General features: G+C 42.2%; 1 protein-coding gene across 11 annotated transcripts in view; it reads left to right on the top strand.

Moving 5' to 3' along the window:
• Positions 1–21597, top strand: part of DNM3 (dynamin 3) — a 354287-nt gene that overhangs the window by 86473 nt on the left and 246217 nt on the right. For all 11 annotated transcript variants that reach the window (XM_036234646.1, XM_036234642.1, XM_036234648.1 and 8 more), the window contains exons 5-6: positions 20168–20266; positions 20781–20941. In XM_036234646.1, coding sequence (XP_036090539.1) covers positions 20168–20266; positions 20781–20941 — 260 coding nt within the window. The remainder of the gene's footprint in view (positions 1–20167; positions 20267–20780; positions 20942–21597) is intronic.

Raw genomic sequence — 21597 nt, 5'->3', positions numbered from 1 at the left:
CTTAAAGACTTAGCTTCTCGAGCAAATATTATAAATGCTAGAAAAAGAATTGGTTCGAAAGAGTGCATAATTACATTCTCACATGAACACTTCTTCATTATTTCCCAGAAGCTCTTGGTGAAAATGATCTTCAACTGGTTTAATGTGATTTTCACGTTCCATATCAGCTTCTAATATAGTTACATGGCTTTAACTAATTTTACAAGACCATTGTTATTGCTCCTTCATTTATTCAGCAAGCAGTTGATGAAGGACTGTGATATGGCAGACACTATGCTGAGCATCATGAATACGATCGCAAACAAAGGGAAATGCTTGGCTATTTGGAGCTCAGATTCTAGTGAAGGAAACAGACAGATGACGGACAAACGATGATTTTAATGTCAGGTTGGTGTAACGTCAGGTACCGACAGACATGAAACGGGATCAAGGAAAAGAGTGAGTGGGAATGCTACGCTGGAAAGACGGCCCGTGGAGGCTGAATTTGAGCAGGGGGTTGACTGCTAAATGAGGGAGCAGGCCCTGTCGGTTTCCGGAGGTGGAACGTTCCAGGCAAAGGGGACAGATGGCAGGCACAAAGCGCTGGGAGTGGAACTGGCTTGACACGTATAGGAACAGCAAGAAGGCCACCGAGGACAGAGCTCGGTGACAGGAAGGGCGTCGTAGGTTCCGCCATCAGAGCGGTAGGCAGGCCATGTCCTGTGGGGTCTCCTTGGCCACGACAAAGACCAGACTGTGTTCAAAGTGTGGTGAGCAGCCACGGGAGGGCTTTGAGTGCAGAGAGAGACGGTCCGGTTTATGTTTTCACAAGTCGGTCTGCCTGCTGCGCGGAGAAATGCCTACAGGAGGAGCGTGAGGAGACACAGGGCAGCGGGCAGATTCTTCTTCAGAGAGGCCCAGTGGGGAGAGAGCTGACGGGCCTTGGAACGAGAGAGCAACGGGACGGAGGGAAGAAGCTGTCAGAGTCAAGGCGCATTTTGAAAGCAGAGCTGACCATGGTTACTGACGGTTTGCTCTGAGGCAGAGAAAGAAGCAAGGATGTCTCCGAGAGTTTTAACCAAAGGCACAGGCCAAACCATGCCATTTACTGTGATTAGGAATAGTAGATGAGGACATGTTTGCGGGAGGGCGTCTGGAGTTTTTTTATTGGACGTGTAGAACTTGAGATGTTTAAGTAGTGATGCTGGAGACTGGGATTTGAGAGGGAGTTTCAAGCTGGAGTTATGAGTCTGGGAGATATCGCCCTGGAGGTTGAGCAGTGAGTCGAATGGTGCTCCCCTCCCCCCAAAAAAGACATGTCTAAGGCCCGTCCCCCCACCCCATACCTGTGAATGCATTTTTATTTAGAAATCAGGTCTTTGCAGATGTAATTAAGAATCTTGAGATGAGATTATCTTGGATTTAGCACGGACCCCAGACCTGATGGCCAGTCTTTATCAGAGAAAGGAGAGGAGATCTGAGAGAGAGACTTAGGGCCACGAGGAATGGAGGCAGAGTCAGCGCTGCGCCCCCGCGGCCAAGGAACCGCAGGAGCCGCCAGAAGCTGGAAGAGGCCAGGAAGGTCCCTCCTTGAGAGCGTTTTGGGAGAGTGATGGCAGGATCGCTGGCACCTCAATTTTAGGCGTCTGGGCCCCAGGATGGTGAGAAAATAAGTTCCTATTGTTTGAAGCCACCGGTTTGTGGTGATTTGTTGCGACAGCCCTAGAGAACTAATTCAGACAGTATCGGATTCCTTAGACGAATGGGTTGAAATCATGTCAGGGATGAAGGTAGACAGAGAAGAGGAGGAGGACCAAGGAAACGGCCCTGGTGAGGGGAAGGAGAAGAAGCAGAGGCAGCTGAGAAGTGGCAGAGAACCCACGTGGCATTCCAGAAGCCGCATTTTGAACAGAGGGTTTCACAAAGGACATTGCAATCAGCCGTGTCAAATGCTGCTGTGAGATCGAGGAGGGGGGTTGTAGGTCAAGCCCGAGTCTACTGCTCAGACATTGAGAGGGAGCCTGTGACACAGTGAGAAATGGAACGCGGGGCTTGGTAAGTACGGGGTAGTGAGGCTGAGCTTGCTTCGTATGAAGGGGTACACCCAAGCTAATGGCAGGAAAGGCAGTGCACCCGTATTTCTTGCCCTTGTCCCCTTGTCCCCTCAGGCTGTGCTCCACTTCAGACTTAAAGTACTCCTCTCAGAGGAGCTGAGAAACAGCGTCCGTTTAGGCACTTGTGTTCTTAGTGAATCTTCTCCGCTGTCTGCTGGAAGATTCGGTAGTAAGCAGAAGCAAAGCAGCCTTGAACTTGGCCCAAGTCATCATTACTGCCAATCTTCGTATCTAACCCAGACTCTTATGTTCTCATGTAATGGAGATGAGGGTAGAGATTTGACCCTAGGATTTGGCACATGAAAGTCATTGGCGACCTCGATAAGAGAGGTTTGGCAGGAAAGTCTTTTCAGAGAAGGTTCAAAAGAGACTGAGATGTGAGGAAACGGAAAGAGAAAATAGACCCCTCTTTCAAGTTTCACTATAGAGGGAAAAAGAAAAATGGGACACGAGCTGTGTAAAAGCAAGAGAATGCTTCTGAAAGGTGGGAGCTATTATAGAATATTCACGTGTTGATGAGAATGTTCCAGAAGAGAGAGAAAATTGGGATAAATATAGGAGAATCAGGATAAAGACTGGGTAAACAGATGAGGCAAATCCTTGATTAAGGGGGTGGCGTTAAATGCAGGGCACCTGTGGAGGTCCTTGCCACAGATACGAGGGGATTGGATCGTTTCCTCATTCTAACAACAGGAAGAGCAGAAGACGTGGATACAGATGCGGTTAGTTGGTTAGACTGATTGTTGGGGCGAGAGCTTTTTTCCTATTGAGTTGATTTATTATGGTGTAGCATCCGCCTGTCCTGATAGGTTCTGATGGTCTTATAATAAAGACACGGTGTTTACACCGCCCTTCAGCGTGACTAGCGGTGACGCTCACACCACGTGTTTTATAGATACTGCTACGCCGTAGCCGAGCAGTCCGTCATAAAGCGACACACATTTTCTGTTTGGAAAGCGGCGGAGTTGGTCCCAAAGGTGGTATTGATTTATTCCTCGAGCACGAGTTCATCACCCAGAGCCTCTCTCTGTGCCTTTTATCTTCCGGGCACAGCAGTATTTCAGCGTTACCCGTCGGGCTTGTCGTCCACAATACGGCGCTGTTCAAAGGCCTCGCTAGGGAGGCCGGTGTGTCTGGAGATTCCTTTCATGGTGATTTATTTCGCAGTAAATGAATTTCATTTCTAAATCTAGCGTGACCAGAGGTCTTCCCGGAGTATAAAAAACACCCCAGGAGGGGCGTCAGACCTCAGGCTGGGAACAGGGCACCATTTGCTCTTGAGATGGAACTTGTGAATTACCATGAAGCTTGGGGGCAGACTCCTTTATTTATTTGTGGAGGTGTGTTCAACCCACCTCCTCAAGCTTCGGATTTTGACAAGTCCCCCTTGTTAGTCTGGAAAAAGTTAAAGTCCAGGGGTCATGTAAACTGATATTCACTGACCTTTGGTGACATTCAGCAGACGGCTATGTTTCTGTCTGGTCGTGGAGGTGCCGGAGGTGCTGTTAAATTGAACAGAAGCTTCGAGCGTCAGGCATCGAGTCGACAGCCATCACGTGATGAATATATTTATAAAATGCAAATATAAGAGCAATCCGCGCAGGGACAGCGTATCTGTCCCTGTGGTTATTCTTCCAACTGAATCCCATCTTACCTCGACGTTCTTAGCTTGTATAGGAGACCAAATTAAAACGTTAATAGATGTTAAATGATCGCATCAAGACCCTAAATCCTACCTGGTATTAGTTGAATCCATTCATATGTGTGACGATATCTTATCCTTTAAGAGAAAAAATGACTTAGTGTCTAGCTTATAGAAGCCATGTTTTGTTTTGACTTCTTAAGGAATTTTTTTTTTTTTTGGAGCTTATTTCTGACATGAATGAGACTCAGAATCAATTAGATCTTTTTTTTTTTTTAATGGAGAAAGTGCTAAGAACATAGGCTAAAACCACAAGGTTTGTGGTCTTTGAAAAATTGTTTTGCCTCAGTTCTGTTCAGTCGATCGTTCTTTTAAATTGAGCGTCTACTACGTACTCGTCTTCAGTAAAACAAGCAGAGACACAGAATCATGTGTCCTCACAATCCTCTAATCAGAACTTTGACAGGAGGTGTATGGAATATGTCCTCATAAAGTTATACTCTAAAGTCTGGGAATTACAGATGCATATTTCAAATTCTTGTCGCTGCTTTGCCTTGTATGTACTAGAGTTTTAAGAGTTTCATGCATAAACAATTCAAGGAGATTTGTTCAATTGTATGTCAGAAATCAGCCCATTTGCAAAGAGACTTTCATTTGTAGGCTGCTAGAGAGCCTTCCAGAGGAAACTTCCATTTGAGCTTTTTAAATGAATGCTGAATCTTAGGATTATATCTAAAATTATATCTAGATCTCTATAAATCACATATAAATCATAATATCTAGATTTTTGTATACATCAAAACTATCTTGACTCAGAATTGGAAATATGACAAAAAATTCATCTTATGGGCTTTAAAAAAAGGTTTTTTACTAAGAAAGTAGATCTTAAAAGTTCTTATTACATGAACACCTTTTTTTATAAAAGTGCATACTCTTTCGTATGATATTCTTATTGGAAAAGATAAAACGATCTTTATTGTGAAATTTACTGTGAAAGAGAAGAAAGAGAATAAATTTAGAACATGAATATGAATATACATCTCTCTCTCTATATATTTCGAATTCTTTTTAAAAGTAGGAATGAAAGTGGAAAGTGTGAAGGCACTTCGCCAAAAGCGAATGTGCTATGAATATGGAACTTGTTATTGTCATCGAGATTTTATCAGTGTGAAAAAGTCCTTTGAGTTGTGGCTTACGAAAACTGACATGTTCATCCCTTTTGCCACCGGGGGTCACTGCAAAGACGTTGCTTGAACACCGGTAAAACTTCCCCGAGTTGCTCTTTGTGGAGTTTGGATGCAGAAATTCGAATGTGGAAAGGAAATACTATTTATGAGAGTCTAAAAAAATATGCAAGAACATAATACAACATATGCTGTCTTTCTCATAATTTAGTTGCAACTTAGAGATAGAAACCTTTGCTCAGGAATTCACATAATATTAACATATGTATGTGTTCAAGGTGAAAGTATTTAATTAAAACGAATTTGCTATTAAAGAGCAATTGTGTTCTCATGTCTTTCTTGTTTCAAAATTCAAAGACAAACACAATTAATAGTCACCTATACAATTGAATTTCCTCCTGAATTCTGATGTGACCATGAGTTTCTAACATTATCATCAGTTTAGCAGCAGCTTTTAAAAAAGTTGCTGTAGAGACATTACACACGCCATCCCCAGGCTATCTGTTCAAACCAGATCCATAAAGTGATTTTGTGGGCAGTTTATTTATATAAAATATGACCATTAAAAAACCCAAAACAAAACCCTTCTAAATTTCTGTAAGACTCATTTTCTCTGGCTGACTTCAGCATCCTTCCTTCCCTCCCTCCTTCCATCTCTTCTTCCCTCTTCCTTTCCTTTTTCCTTCCTCAGTTCTTTCTCTCCATTTTCTTGAGTGCTTGTTCTGTACCTTGAGTAGAAGGAGAACTATTTTTTCCACTGAGACAAGAGTGAAATGAGAAAGTACTTAACTTGTAGATATCTGGAGAGGCATTTGAAGACTTTATTGCCCGTTGACGTAGATCTTTCTAAGTTGGAAGTAAGACTATCAGAGGAGAACAGAACTGAGAGTGGTGGGCGGAAAGGAGATTAGGAGAGAAGCAGGTTGTGTGAGATGTTTGAGGAGAAAGGTATTTTCCACAGTCACAGTGGGGAAAGGAAGAAGGAGAAAGTGGACCACCCTGAAGGACCCCTCTGGGGCCAGAGCCCATCTGCACCAAGCGTCAGGATTGTGTGGTTCCCAGAAGCACTCAGCAGCGAAAGGGCTGGAGAGGCGAGGAGTTGAGTTGCCTTTGAGTCAGAATTTTGCGGGATTTGTTAGATGGAAGACAAAGTAGGCGAAAGAGTTGAAAATGTTGGGAAAATAGTCATTGGAGAGATGGAAGAAGGGAAGAAGGCGAAGCCAGAGAGGACCTGTCAATTCCGGGGACAGTGAGATGGTTCAGGGTTGGGGTTCTGCATGAGAATGAAGAATAGCAATGCATTCTTCGTAGCAGGAGAGCGGAGGGATTGGGAGAGCGGGAGTTTGTGGTTAGAGAGCAGAATATTAGCGTTTACGATTTACAGCAGGAACCAGTCCAGGTTATGAATGCCCAGGATGCGGTCATGGGAGGAAGTGGCTAAAATGGCACGCAGGTGAAAATCATTGAGTAGGGGAGGTCGAGAAACTACATGCGCCAAGAGAGCTGGGTGCATCATCTTCACATACTCTGAAGCCGCGTGGGCAATGGCGGAACTAGGGGCAGTGGGGAACAGTGTGTCGCTGAGGCCTCGAGTCAGCCGTGCGCGCGTGTGCGCGCGTGCCTGGGCATTGGATAGGTGACGGCGACAAGGAGGCACGGATGGCGCTCCGACCAGGCAATGTCAGGCTGCAAAGAAATGTTTCTGCGTGACGGTGGAAGGTTTGGGTTCGGAGCAGCTTCGAGGACTAAGAAAACGTCACCAGCCTTCAGCACCTCTTCCTCCACCCCAGGGCCCAGTGCAGCCTGGGAGGACGCGCAGCCTCTACCTGAAGGGCGTGAGGGAGGGACCTGGGTTTAAATGACGCCAAGGAAATGAGGGCCGCTGTTTCGACCAGAGCGCGAGTGTGTTGGAGCAATTTGGTGACAATTAAGTTGCTTCCAGATGGCACAGTGAAAAGGCTTGGCAGAACGGCGGCAAGGGGAGGCAGCGGGCAGCTTGCCGGAACGAAAGTCTGAGCTGTTCTGCTGGAATAACCAGAAACATTTTAAAGAAATTTTTCCCTGATAAGAAATTATATTAATAAACGCATAAGACATGAAAATTACATTTTAAAGCAGTACAGCCTAGTGTTTAGTAGCGCACACTCTGGAGCCAGGGCGCCTGGGTTTGAACACTGGTTCCACCGCTTACGAGCTGTGTGATCTTGGGCAAACTACTACATCGTTCTGTGCCTCAGTTTCCTCGTCTTTAAAATGGGCGTAATAATAATACCTTCCTTACAAATCGTCATGAAATTAAATGACTCAATATCTGCAAAGTACTTAGAACAGTGCCTGGTGGTATAAAAGTGTTATGTGAAATTAATTCGTTTCATTGGTTAAAAAGGGAATTTGTGGCTCTCGATTTTCAGACGTGCAAAGTTATTTTTCCTGCAGAAGTTTCTGTTATAAAAGATTTTTAAAAATCATTACAGAAATTTCTGTTATAAAAGACTTTTAAAAAACCAATAGTTTTAGCAGTTTCGAGAAGTGGAGAGCTGTTTAACTTAAATCTCACCCTGCAAAGCCAACTCTTGCTTTCCTCTTGCTCTTGTCTGGCTTTTCTTAGTGTCTCCAACGTTCCCTCTAGTCCAGGGCTCCTTGCACATTATGTGTTGCCGCCTTTATGACCCATCATGATGCACGGAGAGCCATTCTTTCAAAAAGCAGTTATATTACCTATGCGTGTATGTGTGCGTGTGTGTGCGTGTGCGTGTGTGCGTGTGTGTGCGTGTGCGTGTGTGTGTGTGTGTGTGTGTGTGTGTAACTATAGTTTCTCTTACTGGTGCCTGCAGGGTTCCCCAACTCCAGGATCGCAGACCGGTATGGTCTGTGACCTGTTAGGAACCAGGTCGCACAGCAGGAGGCGAGTGGCAGACCAGCGAGCGAAGCTTCATCCGTATCTGCAGCCGCTCCCCAGCGCTGGCATCACCGCCTCAGCTCCGCCTCAGACCCTCAGGCGTTAGATTCTCATAGGAGCACGGGTCCCTGGTGCCAGAAAGGTTGGGGACCTCTGGGAACATAACGCGTATCATGTTCCCAGTTTGGTAGGCCCCAGCAGAGCCGATGAATTTAATGGAAACTTTTGCTGCAGGAGAGATTCTTGTTCAGTGGACGGATGACCAGCGGAGCTTGGATTTGGTTTGGGAGCGAAGGGTGACATTAAAAGAGAGAGACCTGGTATTATTAACTTGTCCCCCGTTAACCAGCCGAAACTCTAGGTGGCTTCCTTGCGGTTACCGTGTCCCTGGGTGGTGGTCTGGGCCAGAACGTTTCGGGGTGAGCCGGCAGCCATGTGGGGTGTCTGTTCGGGATTCTGGATCGATGGCGGAGGGCTGTGTGTGCAGCAAGCTCTTTTCTCTGTGCGACCAGCGCTCCCGTGTGAGAAAGGGGAGAGCGGCCGCTCCATCACAGTCCCAGGCCCATGGCCACGGGGACTCCTCCGGTGGGGAAAGCAGTGTGTCACGAAACCCCACGTGGGCTTTCTGGGAGGACCGCCCTGGTGCCTTGTCCATTGTTCTCCCCGGGACTGTCCTCCTTGTCCCCTGTCCTCTGTGACCTATCCGAAGTGGAAAGCGCATTAGGCACAGCTTTCGTGCCTGCTTTCCACTCGTAAAAACTTGGGCCCAGGAAGGTCGTTTTCAGCCTCAAACTACCCAAGGCTTTTTCAGGCCAGGCTTTTTCTTTCTTTGGGAACACGGTTTTTTTTAAGAAAACTCAGTAAGTTTAACTCTGCTTCTAGTTAACTCCATGTACAAGTAGCAGCCCCCGAAGCTTTTTCCTAGACATTGGCCTCGAATGTTTTGTTTCTCCGTTCCCTCACCACGGTACCCTTCTGCCACCGTTCCTCTCTGTCGGCTTGTCGTGAGGCTGGCTACCTGCGACGATAGGCTTGGGTGGGGGGGATGCATGTTAGGTGTGACGTTCCGTGAGTTTTGACACATACCTGCGCAACTACCACCACAGCCCAGGTAGAGAGCAGCTCCGTCACCTGTAACGCTCTCCTTGTGCTCCTTCGCACCTGACCCCACTCCTGGCTCCAGGAAGCCACTAATCTGCTTTTCGTCGCTGTAAATCAGATTCGTCTTTCCTAGAGTTTCATAGTAAATGGAGTCATACGGTAAGTACTCTTGGTGCCCGGCCCCTTTTGCTGAGCATAATGTTTTGGAGAATCATCCATTTTTTTAGTAGTCCATTCTTTTAAGTTGGAGAATATTTCATTGTGCAGATATGCCACATTTTGTTGATCCATCTGCCTGTTGATGGAACTTTAGGTTTCTCTTCCCCCCAATTTTGGGTGATTACAAATAAAACTGCCATAAATATTTATGTACAGGTCTTCTATGTTCGTATGTTTTCATTTCACTTGGGAAAGTACCTAAGAGTGGAATTGCTGGATAAGTGTATGTTTAATATTTTTAAGAAACCACTAAGCTCTTCACCCAGCAGCAATAAATGAGCGTTTCGTTTTTCCACATGCTCGCCAACACTCGGTATTGTTCATTCTGTTTTAATTGTAGTCGTTGTAACATCTGTGTATTGGTTTGCATTTCCCTGATGATTCACGATGCTGAGCATCATTTCATACCCTTATGAGCCATTCATAAATTTTCCTTTGCAAGGTGTCTGTTCAGATCTTTTGCCTCTTTTAAATTGTTTGTTTTCTTAGTATTAAGTTATGAAGTTTAAACAAGTATATATCCCAATGCAAATTTTTTATCATATAATGCAAATACTCTCAGTCTATAGTGTACTTTAAAAACATTCTTTCACCATGTCTTTTAAAAAACAAGTTTTAATTTTGATCATATGCAATTTATTAATTTTTGAAATACAATCCACATTTTTTTAATCCTCTCTAAGAAATATTTGCTTAAGCTAGGTTTGTAAGGATTTTTGTCCTGTGTTCCTTCTAGAAGTTTTGTAGTTTTAGCTTTATATTTCGGTCTGTGATCCTTTTTTTGTGTATGGGGTGAAGTAGGGAGGGTCAGAGTTCATTAGTTTCCATGTGGATGGACAGTTGTTTCTGCACCTTTAATTTTGTGCAGACTGTCCTTTCTCCACTGAATTACACAGGCAACTTTGTCCAAAGCCAATTGCATCTCTCCATCTCTTGCTCTCTGTCTCTCTCCCCACCCTTCACTCTGCGTGTGCGCGTGCGCGCGTGTAACAATTCTGGACTCTATTCTGTTCCAATGATCTGTATATTTCTATCCCTATACCAATACCACACTTTCTTAAACTTTCTTAATTATTGTGGTTTTATAGTAAGCTTTGAAATCAAATAGTGCAAGATTTTTTTTTCTTCATTGCTTTGGTTATAGTAATATTTTGTCTTTTCATTTGAATTTAGCTTGCCAGTTAGGACAAAAAACATGCTGGGATTTTGTTTGGAACAACGTTAAATCTATAACTCAAACTGTCTAATATGCTAGCCATTAGCCACATGTAGCTATTACAATTAAAGTTAAAATTAATTAGAATGAAATAAATTAGTTCCTCAGCCATACTTCACTGCCAGTGCTCAATAATCACATGTGGCTAATGGCTTCGCTATTGCAGAACTCACTTACAGAACATTTTTACTGCTGCAGTGAGTTCTAGTGAGCAACTGCTACAGACCAATCGGAAGACACTTGACTCAGCAGTTTTGAATGTCCTAGTCAATGAACATGGTATTTCTTTTCATTTATTTTGATCTTCTCTGCAGCATTTTGTAGTTTTCACATACATATCTTGCATATATTGTATCAAATTTATCTTTGTGTATCTTGTTTTTGAATGCTATTGTAAATAGTATTTAAATTATTTTTTGTTTTTCAATTTTTTTGCCAGTATATAGAAGTGTACAATAATTTTTGTTCTAAAATCTATTACATCTGATATAGAAATAGCCACTTAAGCTTTCTTACGATTAGTATTTTCGTTGTATATCTTTTCTGTACTCTTATTTTTAATCTATTTATGTCCTTATATTTAAAGTATATTTCTTGTGGTTTAGCACATAATTACCCTTTGCTGTTTTATCCAAACTTTACTCTTTGACTTTTAACTGTGATATTTAGACTATTTACATTCAATATAATTATCTTTATAGTTGGTTTTAAGTCTATCATCTTGCGATTTGTTTTTCACATGTGTTATAAACACTTCTACGTATAAAACATATCTTATGTCCTCTACATCTGTTTTAAATGACACCCAGAATGTACGGTCACTATTTTTGCTTTGAATAGCCAATTATCTTTTAAAGATATTAGAAATGAGAAAGAACTATCTCGCATTTGCCCATATGTTTACCATTTCCAGAGATTTTTAATCCTTTGTATAGATCTGAGTTTCCATCTTGTACTACTTTCCTTCAGCTCGAAGAACTTCCTTTACCGTTTTTGCGGTACAGGGCTTCTGGTAACAAATTAGCTCATCTTTTGTTTGTCCGAAAAAGTCATCATTTTGCTTTATTTCTGAAAGATATTTTCTTCACCGGTATAGAATTTTAGATGACAGGTTTTTTTTTTGTTTTGTTTTGTTTTAGTACTTTAAAGACATCTCACTTTAATAATTTCTGATTAGAAGTCTGTAGTTATTTTTGTATCTTATTTTTTTTCTTTCTGTTTTTAAGTGTGTGTATTTTCTTTTTTAATCATTTGTATTCAGAAATTTAACTATGATGTGCCTCTGTGTGGTTCTCTATGGGTGGTTGGAGTTCTTAGCTTTGCGAGTTTATATCACCTGTGCTTCTAAGTGAGGTTCTATTAGCTGTTTTTTTTTTTTTTTCTTGATGTGGTTACCTTTTCCTTCTTTACGTATCTAGTGATTTTTGTTTGAATGCTGGATATTTTGAATTTGACTTCGGTGAATATTATTATTGTATTCTTTAAAAATATGTTGGGTTTTGTTTCAGCAAGTAGTTACATTACTTGCAGATCAGTTTGATTTTTCTGAAGCTCATTTTTAGGGTTTTTAAAAATGGTGGGGCTGCAGTAATCTTTACCGAGGTGTGAACCTTCTTTCTGGTGTCTCTAATTCAGTAATGAATTAGCTGATGAGAACTTAAGTGATTCCCAGCCCTGTGTGAGCCCTGGAAGCTCATTTGGTTTAGAGCTACCTGGAAGTTGTTTTTGCCCAGCCATGTGGAGTTTTGCCTTAGGCATGCATGTGTTGAAATATGCAAGGGGACTCTTAAGCACATTTCCAGAGCCCTCTTGTATCTAGCACACTATCCTATAAATCCTAGCTGCCTTGGCCTCCTCGAAATCCAATCTATGTTTCTTCAACTAAGCAGGACTGCTGGGATCTTTTTGGATTTCTCCTTCACGCACTGTAGTCCAGAAACTGCCTCGAGGAAGAAATTGGAAGATTGTATTACTTTGTTTATATCAGGTACCATGGCCCTGGGCCACCTGTTGTTTCATGTCTGAAGACAATTGTTTCATATATTTTATCAGTTTTATAGTAGTTTACAGCAGAAAGGTATGTCTGAACTCTATCATTCTTTTATAGCCAGCAACAGAAAGTACTGAGCTCCTTTGCTGAATCGAAAATTCTTGGTGGACTATTTGAGCTCCAAGCCTTTTCAGTCTTCTCTTGCATTGCTTGAGTTATAAGAATAGTTGGATTTTTTAACTATTAAAGGACCCTAGAGTCTCTCGACTTTTTTCTATTTCTGCTTGCAAAATGATAAATTTCTTGTATGAACTCATCTTTATTAAATACCTTGCTTTAATCAGCAGGGAATAATTGAGACAAATTAACGTTCTGGCTCTCTCTAACAGTTTTTCCTTTCATTGGGTACCTAGTCTGCCTTACAAGTTATCAGATGAGGCAGGTTTACAAAATATACAGCTATTGCATAATGTGAATCTTCATCTTTCCAACTTGCCGTATTTGTTTCCTTGCTACCTAACTTTGCTAAGCCAGGCTTTCATTATGGCTGCTCTCTTCTTAAAAGTTCCACTGTTTATACTATTAGTAGAATATATATTAGTATATTATAGTATATACTAGCATAACACACAGTAATAAGTAGACTGAAACATGGAATGGAGCAAAAAGTAGATATGTCCATCGGGGTGGATTTTGAGGGTAGTATGGTGTTTCTTCGCTATGACATCATTCAGATACCCAGGGACTTCCATTTGTCACCCTTAGGGACTCAGAGACTTATGAGGCACATATCATTTGTGCCCTTGTTCCACTGGCTGGAACTCGATCACAGGGAGATTATAAGGGAGATTATAGCTCAAATGTAAGGGAGATTTGGAAATATGGTTAAGCTGTGTGCCAAGAAAAAAGAAGAAAATGGATTTAGGTGGACAAAATACAGAGAGATTTAATTTATATGGGTTCTTTTTCTTTTTTCTTTTCTTCATGTCTTAATCTATTTTGGAGTCCAAATTCTCAGTACAAGAACCACTCTATTCTAAATTTTCTTATCTGCGAGGTATTCTTCTTTCTTTCCCTCCTTTATCTATTTTGCTCCTTTCACCCTCTCTCCTCTTCCTTCCTTCCACAAATATTAAATCTCTCAAGCACTGTGTTAGACTCTGGGCATATATTGGTGAGCAAGATAGAGTCTGTTACCATAGCAACAGTAATTTTAATGTTTTCTATTATTTAATATTTTACCTAGTATCAAATACAATAATATTACATATTGTCTTTGAAAATGAAAACTGTACTATTCAGAATTGTTGGAAGTAACAAGAAAATAATGTTTGTGGAAAACTTATAGGAAAAAAACAGGAAACTATTCCCATTCATCACTGATTGCTTGAAGAAATAAAATATTCCATAATCTTTGCCAAACAGAAAGAATAACATTTACTTCAATACCCACCCCCCAAATCCCACCAAAACCCAAAACAAAAAAAAAGTGCAATAGCTAAAGGACATCTAATTTCCTAAGTCTGTTTTTAATTTTGCTGTATACATGTTTATACTAACTCTTCCCCGATTTTTTTCATCGCCGTTATTTTAGTGTACACAGCGTTCCAGATTACTTTTCTGGAAACTGCTAATGTGGTTCCTGGCTCGATTTTGTCCCATTTTTGAACTAGCTGAAACAACACACTGCTTACAACCTCATTGCACACGTAAATGGGAGAGACGGCGGTGTCGTGCTGACGGCAAAGCTCGGCGACACAGGGAACGCCATCATCTTCCTTTTCTGAAAGTCGCGTTTCAATTCTTGTCTGGACATAAGAGAAGTGAATATACTTCCTTTTCATTCCTATATTTATTTAATAAACATTCACGTTCCCACTCTGCGTTTGGCATCTGTTTAAATTGCTTGGAAGATGCAGATGAGATGTAGTCTGTATTCTTGAAGCCGTCATGACTTAGCGGGTGAGGAAGGCAAAGGAGCAGATCTCTAGTGTCATATGCGAATGATGGTTCCAGGGAACACGGAGAGCTCGGAGGGCACAGAGGAAGGGCTCCGAACTTACGCTCGCGGGAGCCTGACTAAGGACTTGCAGGACAGGCCGGAGGGGTATTCTGGAGGCTGGGTAGCAGTTGACCAAGAAAAGAAGTGAAGAGAAGGCTACTTGGAGCTGAGGGGGACAGCGTCGTGAAGAGGCGGGGCCGCCCCGTCACACGAACCGCGAGTCTTTGGGCGTGACCGGAGCTTAGGACTGGCGTGGACGTGCTGGTGACAAACGGCTGGTGAGGTCACAGCTCTCCTTTGTTCAGTCGTTTTCGTGTGCCAAATACTTTGCCTGGGTTATATTAGTTAATTGCCTTTAATTAATAGACTGTATTTTTTAGACCAATTTTAGGTTCACAGAAAAAATGAATGGCAAGTACAGCGAGCTCCCATACATGCCCTGTCTCCCCAGAGGCATGGCCTCCCCATCTGTTCACACCCCACCGGAGGGCACATTCATCATAACCGATGAACCCGCATTGACACGTCATGATCACTCAGAGCCCACCGTTCATATCGGGGTTCGCTCTCGGCATGTCGCACAGTCCACGGGTTTTGACAAATGTGCAATGACACATATCCAGCATTGCAAGGTCGCACAGAATGGTTTCACTGCTTCGGAAATTCTCCATGCTCGGCTTGTCATTCCTGCCTCCCTAACCCGTGGCGACCCCCGCCGCTTCTGCTCTCTCCAGAGTTTTGCCTTTCCCAGAATGCCATGTCGTCGGAATGGTACGCTATGCAGCCTTCTCAGACTGGCTTTTTTCACTTAACGATAGGCATTTAAGGCTCCTCCATGCATTCTATGGCTTGACAGCTCATTCTTTTTATTTCTGAATAATATTTCATTGTCCAGGTGTGCCACGGTTCATTCACATACCTTCTGAAAGACATCTGGTTGCTTCCGAGTTTTGGCAATTATAAGTAGAGCTGCTATGAACATCTGCGTGTGAGTTTTTGTGCGGCTGTGTTTTCAGCTTCTTTGGGTAAATGCCAAAGAGCGCAATTACTGGATCATATGGTTAGAGTATGTTGAGTTTTATAAGGAACGGCCACGCCGTCTTCCAAAGTGGCTGCGCCATTTTGCATTCCCACTGGCGAGGAACGAGAGATCCTCTTGCTCCGTGTTCTGGCCGGAACTTGGAGGCATCAGTGTCTGGCTTTTGGCCATTCTGATAGGGGTATGGTGATAGCCCAGGTTGTTTTAATTTGCATTTCCCTGATGACATGCAAATGGGGAACATCTTTTTCATGTACACACTTGCTATCTGCATATCTTCTCTGGCGAGATGTCTGTTTAGCTCCCCCACTGCTGGAAGCATGAGGGGATTTTTCTCAGATGATCTAGCTCCTGGAGGCAAAACTAAGGAAAGCATGGGTACCCCCTATGAGTAGGTCCCCCTAGGCTTTTCAGCTCTAAGACTGTCCACGCTGAACTTCCAGCAATGCATCAATTACAGGTTTTCCTTATCCAGGCATTGGTTGCCTTGGTGTTCTCTGCTTCTGGCTGTAATTCTCTGATACATCTGTCTGTCTCTCCAAATTTGGTGGGCAGTGGTTTGTGACTCTACTTCTCTGATGAATCTAAGAAGGGTTATTGATTTTTCAGTGTGTTTTGCTTTTTTACTTATTGTTAGGACAACTTCCATGCTGGACCAGAAACCAGAAGTGCTGCTATTTAATTTTAAAACATAGGTTTGTTATTTTCCTCATTTTACTGATGAATTGAAGTGAGCACATAACTTCTTCAGACAGGAAGTCCTTAGAGAGTTAAATGGGATGCTGTTAATAATTATTTCAGCCATCAAATGGAAACTGCGATGTACAGGCCCAGAGCTACTAAGGGTACAGGTGGGACTTGAACCCAAACAGTATGATCTTTGGGTTGGTGCTCTTGGCCTCCATGCTATTTGAAGAATCAGATTTTTGATGTGCCTTGAGTGTCTTTTCAAGGTCTTCACCGGACCTTTCATCATTGTGGCTTTCCTTTTCTGAACAGAAACATTATTGAAACACGATATCACACCTTACGTATTAGCTCTTAATTTATTATTTTTATTTTCCTTTTACCTGGAGGCCAAGAATTTTCTTAAATTACTCTTTTCTTTACTTATTACTGTATATAACCTTCTAAATCTGGAAGTTGTTCTTTTGAGAATTTTAGACTTGAAAGAGATGTCTAGTTAAACTTTCAGTTCTGGGAAGACACAGGCCCAAGTGATGTAAGGAACTTGCCAGATAACAGCCAATCATTTATAGCCTCTGGCTTCGAATTGGGAGGCAGAAATAGCAAGTGATTTAAAATGGAATTAAGGTGCCTGGATCTCACACCCTCCGGGCTGTGAGCCTTTACACAAGTCTCACTTTCTCTCCAAGTCTCAAGTTCTTCATCTGGGTAATTGAGAAAATAACGTTACCTATGGCGTAGGGTTGTCTCACGTCCCAGATGAGGTGAGGTCATAATCAGGGTTCAGTAAGTGGCCTCTATTGTTACTTTTATCTGCATCTTTAGATTCCCAGTGAAGTGTTTCTAAAGCATGCTGCCGGCCTTTTGAGTGTCTTGTGACCGATGGCCTTTGCAGGTCTGTCAGTGCAGGTCTGAGTCAGCCAGCAGGAGTGTCACCGATTGTTTTAAGCTGCCTATTTGCATAACTAAAGGCGAAACAGAAAATGGTCTCCTTTTCCACTTCCGCTAAGCATAGACTCCTCTGCCCTCTCAGAAATAAGGGTCTGGGGAAATTATACTGACAACATTATACTAATGACATTATACCATCATATTTTGCTAACTGAATATTTATGATACTGAAAATGTTATTCATCGCTGAGCCATGTGGCAAATTATGATTACATTTCCATGATCCTGTTTTCCCAGAGGTTGGTAGTTGTCTCTCTTTTTGTTTGCACAGTCTTCTGTATAGCTGTCATTAATGCCTTCCCAACCTCACCTACAGAAGTCTAAGTCTCTTAATACCTTCAAAAATATTAGGCAGTCGGTATTCTGTCACTTTTATTTGTCTTTCTTGGTGGGAGGAGACGTCTCTTCGGAACTGTGTCCTCTCACTCCGTAGGCATTGTATTGCTCCCCAGGCCTCCTAGCGCGGATCTACGCCACCCTAAAAATTCCTTTGACTTCGTCATTCATATTGGACTCCCTGCTTCCTGGACAGCCTGTCTTCTTCGTTAGTTTGCTGGAACACGTTCTTTAGCAGTTTTCCCCCCAAAAAGCAGAAAAGGAGGTAAACTATTTTGACAGTTTGCAGGTCTGAGAATATCTTTTTGTACCGTCACATTACCAATGGTTTAGGTTAGAAATTATTTTTCCCTCTGAATTTTAAAAACATTGCTCTATTGATTTTTAGTTTCTGGTTTGCCGCTGATGCTATAATGATTCTCAACCTTTTTTTTTTTTAATCATTTCTTTTTTTTTAACTTATCTTGGAGCTTTTCAGGAAATCTTATTGGTTCCCAGTGTTTTTAAAACATATACTGACATGCCATATTGTGTGTGTGTTTTCATATTGTGTTGGATACTTGATGAGTCATTCGGTCTATAAATTCATCTCTCACTTTGGGCGTGGTCTGGAATAGTATGTGCCACCCCCAACTCTTTCTCTCTGATCTTCAATCTCTTACTGGAATGTCAGTTATTCAGATATTGGACCTTCTGCATCATTTCTCTAGTTAAAAAAATTTTTTTCCTTTTCTATTATTTACTTTTTTATTTTCAGGAAGGGTTTTAAACTTTGTATCCCAACTAGTCTACTAACATTTTTATTTCCACTCTCATATTTTTAATTTTTGAGAATTATTTTTGTTTGGTTGAATTTTTTTAAATGACATTCTCTTTTTGTTCCATGAATGCAATGACCTCTTCTTTCTGAGGATATTAATAAAAATAACGTTCTTCTTTTGTATTTTGCATTATGTTTGTTTTTTGCGAGTTCTGTTTCATAGTGTTTATCGTTTGGGGTCTCAGAGAGTCTCTTTGGCTGTCCATTCATATATAGAAGTGACCTATTATCAGGTGATTGGAAGTCAGGGAGCCTTGACTTATTGAATGATATGTTTCACAGTAGGATGGTTTATGGGGCTGTTTTGATTGGGATTCCTCTGTGTTTTTCTCTTAGAATGCTTAATTCCCCAGACCATTGTTTCAGTTTCTTGCTTGGAAGGTTGAAGTCTGTTGGGCCAGCTCTTTCTTGAAGTCAAATTGGGGAATTGGCCAGGAGAGGGGCGTCCTGCCATTCAGTCTGTAGAATTTTATCGAATCGCCCTCTTTTAATACCTGAGCACGCAAAGCCAGGCTGTGCACCGTGAGTTCTGAGTTTTCTCCAGTGAGTCTTTCCATAGAGCGAACCTGCGTTCTCCTGCAGGGGTGGAGAGAGCAGCCCCTGGCTACGTCGCCCCTGGAAGTCTGACCGCTTTCACCCACGCTTCTGCTTTCAGCCTCAGCGGCCACCATCACTCTCCCGGGTCTCGCAACTTTCTGAGATGCTCTGATGGAAACCACCCAGCGTCGGGGTTTGTCCTCTTCTTTTATCTTGGATGCAGGTGTCTGCTTTCTTTGGTCTAAGTTAGTCAGCACTCATCCTGCTGGGTTTCCAGTTTCAAAATTTTTCTGCATTCCTCTCTCATTTTCTTTGACCTTCTTGGTTTAAGCCTTTTTTTTTTTTTTTTTTTTTTAAATTCTTTTACTGTGAGAAGCAGTATATAGGTTAAAAGAATGGATTCTGGAACCAGTCCGCGTGGACTCACCTCTTGGATTACCTTCGGAAAGTTAGCTAATCTCTCTCTGCCTTAGTTTCCTCGTTAAAAAAAAAAAAAAAGTAGATTAATTACTTTTTAGGATAAAATTATTTCACACATGAAAAGCATTTAAAACCGTAGTTAGGTTAACAAATGTTGGCCATTATTATTTTAGAATGGTTTTAGGTAAAAGTTAAAGGCTTGTGTTCAATTAACCATTTTAACTGGAAGTCCAAAGAAATTTACTTAAAAATATGAATCACTAGGTAAATATTGTTCCTTTTATACAGTGATGGAAACAAGGGGCAAATATAGTCTATCTGAGATACTATATAAAATGCATAGGTTTTTACATTATTGTATTACTGAAAGGAACCTTGAGGTAAACTGTTTATTTTACAGTTGAGGAAAATGTGACCCAGAGAGTTGAGTGATTTGCCTAGAGACTAGAATCCAAGCCTCAGAATTCCTGGTTCAGTCTTTTTCTATTAGGAACAGTAAGTGCTGTGAGACTCGTGGGTTTATTTTTGCTCACGACACTATCCTATACCAAATTTTCTTCTGTTTATTTTTTTGACCTCAGTGCTCAGAAATGGATCAATAATAAGGCTTGCTTTATAACACACTCTCATCATTGGTCCATGTGTATCCTATTGGTTTTTGTTCTAAAATCATGTAATACAAGACGAATTTAAAGCATCCATGCTGTGTGCAGTACCTGGGAGAAGAATTTAAATGTGTAAATTCTCTGTATGCATGACAGAAAAATCAACTCATAAATCAAACGTATTTTGTTGACACGACTTTATTTTTTCTCTTGTGAATCGAACGTTATCTTATGGACGGGTGGTTTTGCAACTCTGCCTCGTCCTGTTGAAATTCGCCAGACCTGGGTAGAAAACAGAGTAAGACAGAGAAACAGGAGAAGGACCAGGAGCATGATTGCCTTGCATCAAGCATCGAGACGTATGTGTCTCCAAAATTCATTAGTCTCGTACGAAAGCGCGTAATGCTGGGTTTGTTTGTGATGCAGGTCTAAGAACCATCGGCGTCATCACCAAGCTGGATCTTATGGATGAAGGGACGGACGCCAGGGACGTTCTGGAGAACAAGCTGCTGCCTCTTCGCAGGGGTAACGTCCCGTGTCCCGTGCAGGCTTCCATGACGTGCGGCAGAGGAACAACTGGGAGACTTGGTTTTAACGCCGCTGTGTTGTGAATAAGGGGCTTTGATTAGTTATGCTTTATATGGAGTGGCACGGTGCTCTGGAGGGGGTTGGAAGGAGGGTGTAAATATTCACCATAGACTGCATAAAGATATACTGTCTGATTCTATATAAATATCTGCCGACTGACTTAATTACACGCTATATGACAAAACTGCTGAGGAGTATACTCTATTAAAATGCACAGAGCTTTTAAGGGCAAAAGACATTGATGAGTTAATGCTAAAAAATTGTCATTAGCCAGATCCACCCGCCTTTGTTAAATACTGATGTCTCAAACTGAATTTTGTAAAGGAACCCATCCCTCAGGCCTTCAAAGGAACTTGGCGTTTCTTACTGAGTCTCTCTGAGAGCCTCGAAATCGCCCCAGATTAAACAACAGAAAGCGTCCCAAACTCCATAGGTGTGTGTTCTGTTTCAGGTTACGTGGGGGTGGTAAACAGAAGCCAGAAGGACATAGACGGGAAGAAGGACATTAAGGCGGCCATGCTGGCGGAGAGGAAGTTTTTCCTCTCACACCCGGCTTACAGACATATTGCCGATCGGATGGGGACCCCGCACCTGCAGAAAGTGCTTAATCAGGTAAAAATTGTTCTGTTTCCCAAGTAACAAGATCAATTATGAAATATGTGACTATTGGAATTCATTTTTCTTATTTGTATACATATATTTTTCAAAAATAGGCCATTTAGCTTAAGTGATAGGAATTTAATAAATGAATATAAATATTTAGATCCACACTATAATCAGTGACTATAATCCACCTTAGTATTATTGAAATAACAATGCTCAAAGCAGAAATACATACTCATGTAGAGACAGCGAACAGGGAGTACATTTCAGCCGACATTTTTGTATGTAGCTTGTTGAGGGCATGAGCCAGTGACCCATCGCGGTTGGACTGGGGCCCAGAGATGGAGGCAAGAGGAAGCAACTGCCTGAGCTGCAGAAGGGACAGGAAGTTAACGGCTGGCAGGTGCCTCTGAGCGCCACCAGGTTGCTAAGCCACGTGGTCCCGAGAACATCGGGCAGCCCTGTCGCTCTCCGCTTCCTGCATCCCCCCCTGCATTCGAAGTTAAGGTTTATCTCAACAAGGTAGGTGATCTGATATGTCCGCCCATGCCAAGGTGTTTGTGGCATCCTCATTAGTCAGGCTAGCTGCGTTTTAACAGGGCGTTCTAGACAGCCCCAGCCAGCGACCCTAACAGAAGGTGTTTTGAGCACCGCCAAGGCCGGTA

Source organism: Rousettus aegyptiacus, unplaced genomic scaffold (genome assembly GCF_014176215.1).
Source record: "Rousettus aegyptiacus isolate mRouAeg1 unplaced genomic scaffold, mRouAeg1.p scaffold_m13_p_17, whole genome shotgun sequence".
In the NCBI taxonomy this organism is placed as follows: Eukaryota; Metazoa; Chordata; class Mammalia; order Chiroptera; family Pteropodidae; genus Rousettus; species Rousettus aegyptiacus.
This window is presented reverse-complemented; position numbering and strand designations above follow the sequence as displayed.